Source organism: Pituophis catenifer, unplaced genomic scaffold, assembly GCF_029215685.1.
Source record: "Pituophis catenifer annectens isolate HBS135680 unplaced genomic scaffold, rPitCat1.0.hap2 SCAF_2, whole genome shotgun sequence".
In the NCBI taxonomy this organism is placed as follows: domain Eukaryota; kingdom Metazoa; phylum Chordata; class Lepidosauria; order Squamata; family Colubridae; genus Pituophis; species Pituophis catenifer.
In genome coordinates, this window is record NW_027256882.1 from 199,737,665 (window position 1) to 199,751,354 (window position 13,690).

A 13,690-nucleotide genomic window follows, 5' to 3' on the forward strand; every position below is an offset into this window, starting at 1 on the left:
AGGTTTGTACATCTGAGAGTGCCCAGTGTAGGGAAGGATATATACTATATCAGGTAACATAATTTGTATTCCTAGAAGTTATTTAATTCCATCAAAGACTGAAACAGGATTATGGTTTGTCTTGAATATCAATCACACTTTTTCAAAAAAACATTTTTCCCCACACTCAAATTTTTTGTAGCTAGCTTGATGAGTTCCAAAGAATCAAATCCTGCAATTGCAAAATATATGTTGCTATAAGATTGAAGTTTTAATTACAAAAAAATCATATTTTTAACACACATTTAAGTGATATATGCATATTTTAGTCAAATTTTACCCAAAATACATAAGAATGTCTTTTTTCTATACCACAAAAAGCACTATCTTTTGTTGCTCCATTTTGTCATATTCTCTGCACCTGTGCTTTTAATTTAAAATTACAATGTCAAGTATTGAAGCCTGTTTTGAGACTTGTATTATCCTTTCCTCCTGGTTTAACTTGGAATTGTGTTCTTGAATACTTTTACAGCTAGACTTTATGGGAGTAAAATTGACCGAACATGGGTCTAACAGGTTTATAAGAGATTGTTTTTAAAGAAAGGGATTGTTCCTGATAATGAAGAGTGAGAAAACCTAGAATCTGATGAGAGTATCAGGTTTTAGACACTGAGGATAAGGGATATATTCCTACAGTAGCTGCTTCTAAAACAGCATTAAGTAGAAGTGAATAGTTGAGGAAGCTATATTTTATACAATTCTTAAGTATGCAAAACCTTTGGAACTAAAAAAATTACCTTCTGGATAGTTGATTAGAGTTATTGGCCAAGCAGTTAACATTATTCACAAAAGTTGTGAACTGTTATTACATCATAGCTAGAGATTATTAATAAGCTTGCTTTTCAGATTCCTTGAAGAGCAACAGAGCCATTTCCAGAGAATTAGAAATAAACTTTGTAGAATTAATCTTGATTTAAAAGTACTGATTATGCTATCAGGTGTCTTCTGGTTTTGGCTTTAATTTCAGGAATTTTATAGTAGTGAGCTATGATAAAATCATGCAGATGTGATGTTTCTCAAACTAATAGCTAGATAAATAAATAATATACTTAATGGAAACTTGATACATACATAATTTTTATTTTTATTTGAATCTTTGATATTTAGCTTGAAGTCACTTAGATCTATTTGTCAACATTTACACAAAGAACAGAATGCACAGAACTAATTGTTTTAATAAAAAGGCAACAGAGAAAACCTTATTTTTCATGCCAACAAGAAATAGAAAAGTACCAAATTTCAACATTTGATTTTATTTTTATACATGTAACATAGGCAGATGTAAAAATATCCTCCTTTCCCAATTAAAAAAAAGTTATGCAGGAGCTATGCTGAGCTAAATAACAAATATTAAGATCAATATTCAATTAAAAACAATTTTGCTTTTAAAGTAATACTATTGGGACACTTGAACATTTTATTACCAAATTATGAATATACAGTTGAGCCAACACTTCTTTTTTCAAATTTAATAAAGCAGGCAAAGAGCCTGTTAAAAATTCAGTACTAACGAATGAAAACATGACTAATCACATAAAATGTTACTTAACCACATAAACACATCTGCATCATAATTTAGAGGTGCAGCAATGCCCTTTGTCGGTGATAAGATTTATCTGATAGAGTAGCAATTAAAGATATGATATCTTTCATACTGAGGCTAATATGCTGGGGCATTCTGGGAATTAGACAATATAGTATGTTATCTTGGGATGGGTGCTTTAGGAATTTATGTCCTCCCAATGATTGGCAGATCATTGCTCAGAGATCAGTACCAATTAAAAAATGTGCAAGTCTCACCAGAAGTAAATTGAAGTCACAACAGCCCACCTGCACTTTATTATTATTTAATGCTGAACTTGGATGTTCCCTTCATGGTTTATAGAAGCCAAGTGAGCACAGCACTACATTTCTTTTCCGTTCCATCCAATACCAAACTATAACCAAAAAAAATCCCAAAAATGACAGCTTCACTATTTTGAGATAACTTGTTAGTATGCACAAAAATAAAGAATTTGTCTTTTCCAAAACAATTGAATATTTAAGGCAGTTGAACATTATTTGGAGAAGAAACTGGCTTGATGAAACTCCTACCAATTTACTAAGTGGCTTTCAAGGAGGCATGGAAAGTCAAATCTGTTTCTATAAGTCCATTCTGCTGCATCCCTTGCCTAAATATCCCAAACCCTGAGTTTAACTGCACAAGCAACTCATTCAGGTAAGAAACGGGCATAATCCCAAGCAATAAATTTTGGTGGTAGTTTCAATGCAGTCAATTTTTCATTTTTTAGCAATTGTAATAATTGCGGAGAGAAGGGTGAGTAAAATTTCTTCCCCAAAATCACTCTTCAGGGGTGCAGTTGCAATTTGAGCAAGCCTTAAATGTTAGCAATCTGTTCCAGTCTGAAAGCTATAGGTGATGTGGGAACGAGATTTTCCAGTCATTCGTTTTTCTTCAGACTATTGTCTTTGTTTTTATCCCACTTGCCTAACTGAACAAAAGTGACAGCAAAAATAACCTCGTGTTTTCTAATTTCATACAGGAAAACAGATTTAGTGCACTTAACTGAAAACTAAGTTGTGTATTTTGCAAAATGCTTTGAACTCCAAAGCTTCCTTCAAAGTAGTTCTTTCAGAATGAAAAGAATGGACCCTCTTCATTTAAATTTAACCCTTTGCTACAGTATTTATATTAATTGCTCAATTGCCTGCAACTCGCTCCCATAGTTCAATGCAGCTAAGGTCTGGAAAATTCCCTTGTTTTATAATTCCAGGATGATAATGGAAATGAAAAGTTTATTGAAAGTTTACTCAATGCTTAGAAGGTTGTTTGGTTTGGGGCAGAATTTTAATCAATGTTTTAATATTGTAATATGTAAAATTTTATTTTAATATACTGCATAATAATTTTCAAAATAGGATATATAGGGAAAGGTAAATATTCCTTTGAACTAGAACAACATGTATGGCATTTGACATATTAGAGCCAGCAAAAAGAACCAAAAATATTGGAGAAGGAGCTCAAACTTTCATATAAAAATCTGTCCTACTTTGTTTCGCATGGATAACTTTTCACACCCTGTATTTTCAAAATTCAATTATTTACGGTAATTCATTATTACAAATGTTCAGGCAGTGACTGTTTTCCTTATATTATTAGACTGAGGAGTCATAAAATCCTAGCACAAACACATTTGTCAGACATCTAATTTCTTTTTTCTTGAGTTATATCCAGTTGTGTCTGTCAGTTAAGGAACAGAATTCACCAACATGACAAATCTGCTGCACAAATTCCAAATTTGATCCAGAGGACAGAGATTCCTTTAGGGCTGATTTGAGGATGTGAAGCACAGAATCACAAAAGAACAAGGAGATACCTTCTTGTTTACCCAGAAATCTAGAAAACCTTAAAGGAGGATTATTTTCCAAAACCCAGTTTACCCTCTAATAAACAAATTAGAAGCAAACTTTTAAATAGGAGTTCTAATCAAGTATCTTTAATTGATCTTTAGATCCCAAAGTGTTCAAATATAAGGATTAGATGCACTCTTATACATACTACAAATGAAAGCAGATACTCTGGTAGATATAGATTCCTGAAGCAATTCTGTTATTACTGCTATCCTATCATCCTGTTTTTGTTTTAAAATGTGCCTTTAAAATAGGGGGGGGACCCATATTTTACAGCAAGAGCCTCCATAGTAAATGGTTCCCTTGCACTATTTTCTATGATAACCACATAAAGAACTGAAAGTTGCCTTAAGCACACTATAAGGTTCAGCATTTGTAGCTTCCAAAATCTTTAATATATGGTCCACTATATTTGCCTTCTATATATCTGGGTTTTGTAAGCACAAATCAAATGCCAGTAAGACCATAGTATGGCACTTTTTTAAAAAAGTAGGACTTGGTGAGCACGATGAGGCTAACAAAAATATATCTGACAGATTTCTGAAAGCCAGATTAAATATGGGTTTGATTCAAAAAGCAAATGTTTTCTCAAGCCCCAAGTCGACAAGATCTATCTTTTCAGCCAGATATCTAGCAATCTGGGTCAATTAATGAAAGCATAATGACTAGTGCAACTGACTCTTTAATTTCCAAAACATGAAAAACTGGCTGAAAACATTAAAAGCAAAGAACATGAAAACCAGGTGGTAGGAATTGCCACAATTCAGAGGATGTATATAAAATGTAACTACTGTTAACTGAGACAAAGTATACATTTTATTCTCTTTCATTCTAGCACATTGTATGTCTCCAAACTTGTGCCTTTTATGGGGTTTCCAGATTACAGCTGCAGTAACTGCTGGCCAACATAATTGACAGTTATGATGGTTCTGCAAATCAGTATTTCTGAAGGGCATTTCTGAAAGGAAAGCGCTTTGAAACTGAACATGTATCCTAATAAAGATTGTATTCTAATTAATGATCTCATTGATAGTCACATTGTAATGGTGGGTATTTTACCATGAGATGTTTCCAATTTCTCTTATACAGAGATCATACCTGCCCAGCTCTGCAGAGATGGAAATGATTACATGTATCTGTCAGGGATATTTATTTACTTGCTTAACAAAGGTCTGGTTACTGAAATTACCACCTACTGAGAAAAACAGTTTGAAAATACATTAGGAAGAAGTACATTCAGTTTTCTTTTTTACAATCTGTAGCTCCCAAGAAGTGTTTCATTTCATTTTGTCTACAAGAGAGTCCTCTTCTGAACCGTGTTTCTAGTGATATTCCAGCATATAAAAATAGAAATTAAATAAAGGAAGGGTGGATGGGAACAATTTTTATGGTGAGATTTCCATAAAACCATATGAAACAATGAAAAACCCCAACATCAGTAGGAAATATTTTTCCCGTTACAAACTTCATAAGGATTTCTACTTATTATCCAGGTGCTTAGTATATTCTGCGTGTTGTATAATCCAGAACCATGCTAGCGGCTCCAAGCAAGGCAGGATCACTCAGGTCTGAGACAACCACATTCACTGTTTGGACAGAAAATAGCGCTCGCTGACGAATCACATCTCTGACAACATTGACATAATGACTTGCCAAGATGCCAGAAAGTATAACCAGGGAAGGACTAATGGTGTGCAGAACATTAACAATTCCAAGGCCCAGGGCTGTTCCTGCTGTGAGGAAAAAAAGGAAACATGAGTTAGGGAGGACATAAGAACTGGAGTTACATAAGAAAGAAACTCTTTCAATTTATTCTTTGGATTAATTATAGATCTGTTGCTTTAGGCACAAATATAATTTTCTTAAAATTGGATTGAGTCTATTTTCACAGGAGCTATCAAAGAAAGTATCAAACATGGTTTCTACTACATTCAGGTTACATAAACAGGTTTCAGTAAAACCTCTTTTAAGTTTTCAAGGATTATGATTCTATGCTAGCAAGTATGCTTCAAAATTTAAATGAGGGCTTGTCCTCCAAAGAAACAGAAATTAAGACTGCTCTCCATTCATAAAAAGGCTCCCTTTCCTATTCTGCTGATAGACCTCTTCCATTAACAGGAGAATCCTAGCTGAATACTTGCCAGGCAGCTTGGTTTAATGGTATTGAGATGCTCTAAGTTGTAGAGGCAACGTGGTTATCTTGTTTTAGCAAAGAAGCAACGTGTTTTGCCTCAATAAAACACTTGATGTTACCCCAAAGCCTCAACTGTCACCCCAAACTGCTGGAGAAGGTTTTGTTCATCTGCTGAACAATTGCAACTGCTAGAACACGCTTTAGAAACAAGTGAAGCAAAACGAAGTAATCAATTTAGTTTCAAATGTAGAAGGGCAAGCAGGGCTACAAAGAACAACTTTCACAGGGTGATTCTGGTGAACCACTAGCACAGAAAGTAACCTATCAAAGCTTTGCACAATTGTATTTAAGATGATTCTCTGCACTTCTAACTGTATTTTTTTCACTTCTATCCCTCCTTATCTTGCCTGGTCTATTTTTCCCTCTCTTTGCATTTCCAGTGGAAAGTTAAAATGTTATCGGGAGAAGAATAAGGCCTATTTTTGGTACTGTTTTATAACAGAAACAAACAGATGATGCTACAGCAGTAGCAATATTTACCACTAGCCAATATTCTAACAAAGATCTCAGTCTTAGGTTTGTATTTTTACCTGTTCTAACAATATTGTCAGCTTTTGAGTTTCCTAGTTTAGCTGCCTGAATAAGATGTGCAGCAGTTATTGTATCTTCTTTTTTCATAGACATATCTCCAATCAATAATGAATCCTCTGTTTGGAGAAAAAAAAATGGAAGAAAGCAGAATTAGTAATTAAGAGGCAAAACAGAAAATGCTGATTATTACATTTTACCAATCATTTTTTTAAAAAAATCACAAAGAATCTAATCTACCTATGTCATACAATAAAATTAATTTTAGTGCAGCTTTTTCCATAAATGAAGTTTTATCCCTCTTTTCTGGCAAAAAATCCCACTGGCTTCCTACAGATGTAAAATGATTTCACATAAATACCGGTATGTATAAGGAAACAGTGGAATATACCTAATCTGTTTGGTTTGGTTTTGTTTTTTAACCAACAAAACTGACTAAGTAATGCAAATGCAGATTTAGCCCTCACTTTCCTGATGCTGGATTTTATCTACCTTCTTAAATTGGTATAAGGCAAGGAAATCCACTTTCTTTTTTCTTGTTTACATTTACAAATGTAACTTTTAATTCATGCAATTGCCTATAAATGCACATACCGTATTCATATCTATATATAATAATACATTTTATTACTTTTTTATTATAATAGTAAAATGTAATACAAACTAAACAAATAAATGAAGAATAGAAAGGAGTAAACTGCAAAAAAAAGAGAAAAGTAAGAATATAATAAAGAAAAATATACTGTGTAATGAATTCATCTTCATCTCAACAACTATAAAAAAAAATTAGTGACTCTCCACTACTTCTCTGAAGTTATATTTATTTCTTTATCCCATACTCTATTTATGATCTATGAAAAAAATCATAAAACATCATCTTTTCAGGCCTGATATCAGCAGAAAGTACATGAAAGATTAGCTAGAAGTAACAACATATTTTGTTCAAACTTTGATGAAAAACCCCAACTTTATATTACTTCCTTTTACTTTAATCTTTAGTTAATTCAAATACTACCATAGGATTTGATTTCTTTTCATTTTTTCTTTGTCCCATTACCAAGAGTTCTTCAAGGCTTTAAGAAGCCTCTTAAAATCCCACTCCAATAAAATCCTCCTAAATCCAAAACAGTCTCTTGGTTTGTAGTTTGTATTTCTCTTTTAAATTTTAAAATCTCAGACAATTTCTGTTGTAGATCCGGTAAAAGATCCTTTTCTAAATCATTAACTTCCCTTGTCAATTGTAAATTCACTTTTGATACCATCTCCATCTTGCCAGATAAAGTCTGTTCTACATCTGACATTTTTTCATAGTCTGTCCACAAAAACAGACATAATTACTAATTTTCTTGATACTGTGGCTACTATTATCTAATTCCATCCTTCCAGTGTCTCCTTCAGGATTTTTATTGACAAAATGTTTTGCACCATCTACTGGTCTTTATATCCGTATCTAAAACCTTTAGTCCCCTCTAGTGTCCAGTTTTTGAAATCATGAAATTGTTCATCTATGTTATGTCTTATATAAACCAAGAGATCTATTTCTTGCAAGATGATGTTTGTAGTTTATAATTAATTTTAAAATCCTAGTGTAAGGGTTTTGGTATTCCAATTTATCTGGACTCATTCCATTTATAACATTCTAAAAGCAAAATCTTATTTATGTTTTTGCTCTTTATTTCAGATTCTTTACATTCTTAAGCTTACGAAGAAGTTTCTTCTTTGAAGAAACGCCTTCAAAGAAAAAAGAAAAAAACAAACAAACCAGAAAGTCCAGTTGCCTCTTGAAAAAGCACCTTTGGGACACCCATAACCTGGATGACTCAGAATCTCCATAAACTCTTAAGCTTATGATTAAAATTTTCTTTTGTGAAAGATTGAAGGCAGACTCACCCAGCTTTTTCAAACCTATGTTTGAAATCAGATTAGTTTGAACTATAGAAGAGCAGCCCAGATTATAAGGCAACAAATATATTTAAGTGAGTTTATTCATTAGCATGTAACAGTAACAGAGCTGGAAGGGACCTTGGAGATCATCTAGTCCAACCCCCTGCTCACGCAGGAGACCTGTACTAGGGATTCGAACCGCCGAACTGCCGACCTTTCTGATAGACAAGCTCAGTGTCTTAGCCACTGAGCCACCTAGTCAGGCTTTGAGCCACCTAGTCAGGCTTTATATCCATGTGATGGATATATTGCAATAAAGAAGGCTTTTCAGATCAGAGTTATATACAGGTAGTCCTCAACTTACGACAACAATTGAACTCAAATTTCTTTCTTTTTTTTTAAATAAAGTTTATTTTCATTTTTAAAAATACAATACTTTACATATATACATACAAGGTTATTGCAACTAACGTACACAAATCTGCGCCTATACCACTAATACAATCCATTTCATTTTCCTCTCTTTTCTTTCACCCAATTATACCATAAATTCCAACATTTGTAATAATCAGAATCTTTTTGGTTCCTAAGTAGTTTCGTTAACCGGTCTGCCTTTGCGCATTCTGTAATTTTCCAAATCAATTTATTTTCTGTGGGTATTAATTCGTTTTTCCATTCTTGCGCGTATAGTATCCTAGCTGCAGTAGTGATGTGGAGGATCAAATACCATTTTTCCTTAGTTATTTTGTCTGGTTTCATTCCTAATAAAACAATCTCTGGTTTCAGCTCTATATTATATCCTGTAATTTACACACCATCCAGTTCCAAACCTTGGACCCATATTTGCCTGCTTTGGGGCACGTCCACCATTGGTGGTAGTATGTCCCATAACCATTCCCACACTTCCAGCATGCCGGAGAAACTCCCGGGAACATTCTTGCGATTCTTGCCGGGGGGATATGCCAACGATAGATCATTTTATAAACATTTTCCTTGTAGGGAGTTGACAAAGTAAGTTTCATATTCCTATTCCATATCTCATCCCATTTATCCAGATTTGGAGAAAATCCAAGGTTCTTCCCCCAGGCAATCATAGTGTCCTTGATCACCTCCTCGCCAATCCATCGTGATACTAAAAACTGGGAGCACCTTGAAAGTAATTTCTTTTCAATTCCCAATAAGGTTTTATCTAATGACCTGTAGTGACCTATATATTCCCTCCTTTCTTTGGTCCCTTCTGACTCTCGATTGTATTTGGGCATACGCCCACCAGTCTACCTTTTTGCCCTGTTTTGTAAGCTCCTCTCGGGTCTTCAATTCCCCTTGAGGGTCAAGCAAATCCTGGTAAGTCAATGGTATTTCCTTATTATATAGTGTCGCATGTGTTACTGCTTCTAATGGGGCAAACCAAATCGGAATCATTGAATAATGCCTGTTCCTAACTCTTTCCCAAGATTCTAATAATATTCTCCGAAGGTAGTGTCTCTTCAACTGTCCACATTTCTTGCCCCTCTCCCTCCATAGAAAATGGTGCCAACCTTGACACAAATCATAACCCTCCAATGTAAGAGTCCTCTTCCTATTTAAAAGCATCCAGTCTCTGATCCAAGTTAAATTAGCCGCTTGGTAGTAAAACTCCCATTTCGGTAGACCAAATCCCCCTCTACATGGAGCCTCTTGGAGCATTTTAAGTTTTATCCGGGGCTTCTTCTTCTGCCATTTCCTCACATAACTATCTAGCAGTTTTAAAAAAACCACTATCCAGTCTCGCAGGGGCAATCTGAAATAAGTAGTTCCATTTCGGAAGTACGTGGGTTTTAATCGTAGCTATCGTACGAAGTAAGGAGAGTTGCAGGTGCTCCCACTTTTCTAGGTCTGTCTTTGTTTGGGCTAACAACTTTGTGTAATTATCTGCCATAATGGACGTATTTTTAGAAGACATCCAAATACCCAAGTATTTTATTCTTTTAGTCACTTGAAAGCCCAATTCTCTCTCCAATTCATTCCAACGATTTCGTGTCATATTATAATCTTCGTCTTGTCTTTGTTGATTCGGAGACCTGCAACTCTACCATACTTCTCTATCTCCTGAAGCAAGTTTTTACCTGATTCTAATGGATCCTCTACAATAAAAACCAAATCATCCGCGAATGCCTGAGTTTTATATTTTTCAGATCTCACCTTCAGCCCCTTTATTCCCTGATTCTTCCTAATTTCCCGTAGCAGAGGTTCTAGTGTAAAGATAAATAGAAGTGGGGACAGTGGGCATCCTTGTCTTGTGCCTTTTCCAATTTCAATCCTACCCGTTTCTTCCCTATTAATTAAAGCTCTAACTATTTGAGTTGAGTAGATTGATCTTATCGCCCGTATATAATTATCTCCAAATTTCATTTTATCTAACAAGGCAAACATAAATTTCCACTTAACCCTATCGAAGGCCTTCTGAGCATCTACAAAAATGAATGCTACTTCCTTATCCGAAAACGTCTCATAGTACTCCATTGCATTTATTATCGTCCTCACATTATCCCTTATTTGTCTATGTGGCAAGAACCCATTCTGGTCTCTATGTATGTAGTGGTTTAAAAAATGTTTCATTCTCCCTGCTAAAATTGAAGTCAAGATCTTATAATCGGTATTCAAAAAGGATATAGGCCTGTAATTGTGGATCAGCAATGAATCTGTTTCTGCCTTGGGAATCAAGGAAATATATGCCTCCGTCCAGGAATTTGGGATCCGACCCTCCACGATGATTCCATTAAAGACTTCAGTCATATATTGTCCCACTATATCAAGAGTTTCCTTATATTGTTAATAGAATTAGAAATAAGACAATTGAAATGTCTATTGGTTACTATTTATGCTCCGAATGGAAATCAGAAGTCTTTTTATGAACGTATATACAAAAAACTGATTGAATTAAAATATGACCACGTTTGCCTGACTGGAGACTTTAATGTTATATTGGACAGCAATTTGGACTATTCACCAGGTACTAAACTGCCGGGGGGAGAGAAAAAAATATACAGGAGGGGGTTGCCAAAGGAAGGAATCATGATGAAAGAAGAATTAGGCCTTCGGGACATATGGAGAGACCGACACCCAGAGACGAGACAATATACATTTCACTCTTTCAGGCATAAGTCATGGTCGCAGATTGACATGGCTTGGATGACACTACAATTAGGGGAATATGTTTCTGAGACAGAGATTGGGGTTAATGATTGGGCTGACCACAGCCCTTTGCTTGTAACATGGAGGGGCCAACAGAAAAGGAAAAGATGGAAGATGGATGTGAGGGTGCTAAAGGATGAGGAAGTTGTAACCTGGATCAAGAGAGAAACAAAATATTTCTTTAAAGAGAATAAGAAAGAGGATACGAGCCTGCAAAATAATTGGGATACTTATAAGGCGCTAATTAGGGGATTGGTAATAAAATATACAATAAGGAAGCAAAGACTAGAAAGGAAGGAACGATCAAATTTAATGGATGGTTTAGAATAAGTGGAAAAAGGATTACGAAACAAACCGATGGATCAGGCATTATTAGAGGAAAAAAATTCAATTCGCCATAAAATAGATTTATGGACCAAGAAGATGTAGCTGAAAAATGCAGGTGGGTCAAACAAGGTTATTTTGAAAATGCTAACAAGCCGGGAAGATGGCTAACCTATAGAATTAAAAAGTTAAGGGAAAGAAGTAAAGTAGGTGGTTTCAAGGATGCGAATGGAAGATGGGTAACTGAAGGGGAAGGTATGAAGGGAATCGTACAGAAGTTCTTTACGGATTTATACAAGAGAGAGGAAGGGTCAGACCAAGAGATGGAGAAATATATAGAGGGGCTGGATCTTCCAAAAATGCCGGAAGAGGTAAGACAAATACTTAACAGGGAAATTTCAGAGAAGGAATTGGAAGAAGCAATTTGGAGGCAGAAATTAGGGAAAACTCCGGGGACAGATGGGATTCCTATGGAATTCTATGTTGCTAAGAAAGACATTTATTAAATATGTTTTGCTCCATTTTACAAGCTTTCTTGCCACAACAGTTAAGCGAATCACTGAAGTTACCGTGTTTCCCCGAAAATAAGCCCTCCTCGAAAATATTTAAATGCATGTGTAGTCGGTCCCCACCATTTCCTCTGGTTAGGGTTAGGGAGACAGAGCTGGAAATCAGGTAAGATGGCAAGAGGATCCCTATCTTGCTCCACGTGCCCCAAAATAATAAGACCTCCCCAAAAATAAGGCCAAGTGCTTATTTCGGGGTTCAAAAAAATATAAGACAGGGTCTTGTTTTCAGGAAAACACAGTATTAAGTTAGTAACATAGTTGTTAAGTGAATGTGGATTCCCCATTTATTATTTATTTATTCAATTTGTATGCCGCCCCTCTCCGAAGACTCAGGGTGGCTTTGCTTGTCAGAAGATCGCAAAAGGTGAGCACACGACCTCAGGACACTGCAACCGTCATAAATATTAAGTCAGTTGCCAATTGTCTGAATTTTGAACTTGTGACCATGGGAATGCCACAATGATCGTAAGCGTGAAAAACGGTCACTTTGTTAACTTTGTGCTGTTGTAACTTTGCATGGTCCCTAAACGAATGACTGTAAGTCAAGAACTACCTGTATATGTTGATCAAGGTGGTCAGTGTGGATACTGGCATGTAATAGATGCAGAAGTATGCATTCTGCTACCTTATTTAATAAATGGCAGCTATTGAGTGGCAAATGTATTGTATGTGAACTTTTTTTAGGCTGCTGACACTTATGTACAATCTACTAGTGAACATGGGCATAAACAACAGGACGTCACCTTACTTACCATCATGTAATTTCTTAGCTTCTCTCTGCAAAGCTATTCCAGAAGCATATGCCTCTATGCAGCCGTGGTTCCCACACAGGCACTCTGGTCCATCCATTGCTACCACAATGTGCCCAAGCTCAGCAGCACAAAAAGAACTACCGTGAATTAATTCATTTTGATGAATGATTCCACCACCGATACCTGGAAGGAAAAACATAAGGACATTGTCGCTAAACTCTGAAGACCAGAAAATATATAGCATTCCAATGGATTCCTTTATCATAGGCAAATATAAAATCTCACTTGACTGCCCAGACTTTATTTGAGTGATTCAGTGCTTGATGGTGCTCTGTCCATCCAATTTATTTTTCAATTTATCACCCTCGCTCCCATTCTCTCTTGCTCCATTCTTGTTTGATATTCTTCAGTTTGTTTGTTTATCCAATGCTCCCTTTATCCAGTTTTTCCTCCTTCCCCCCACCTTTTCATAACATTATACTCTTAATATTTTGTTGAAAGACAGTAATTATTCAATTGTACTTTTTAAAATGTTGTCTTCAGTGTTCGCTAATGCCTCCTGCAAAACATTTATATGTAAGAATAAACAATGAAGGTTTCTGTCCTTCATGGTTTTTGTCTTTTGTCTTTATGCATGCATTATACTGACAGAGGTGTGTGTCAACATTAGCTAGTATTATTGGAGAGATGAAAGATGGATTTGAAAAGTGTTGTAAAATGTAATCTTCTCATCGTTCCCACCACCCATCTCCTTCCACTTATGACTGTATGACTATAACTTTGTTGCTTGTATCCTTAGGATTTATATTGATATT

The 13,690-nt window shown here is 35.4% G+C and overlaps 1 protein-coding gene across 2 annotated transcripts in view; it reads right to left on the bottom strand.

Annotated features, from left to right (window-relative positions):
* Positions 1 to 3,494: 3,494 nt before the first annotated feature.
* The window catches only part of GNE (glucosamine (UDP-N-acetyl)-2-epimerase/N-acetylmannosamine kinase), a 56,702-nt gene continuing 46,506 nt past the window's right edge, over positions 3,495 to 13,690 (bottom strand). For both annotated transcript variants that reach the window (XM_070938521.1, XM_070938522.1), the window contains exons 10-12: positions 12,876 to 13,058; positions 6,175 to 6,291; positions 3,495 to 5,183 (exon numbers count right to left, since the gene is read on the bottom strand). In XM_070938521.1, the coding sequence (XP_070794622.1) occupies positions 4,948 to 5,183; positions 6,175 to 6,291; positions 12,876 to 13,058 (536 nt within the window). In that variant the 3' untranslated portion in view covers positions 3,495 to 4,947. The remainder of the gene's footprint in view (positions 5,184 to 6,174; positions 6,292 to 12,875; positions 13,059 to 13,690) is intronic.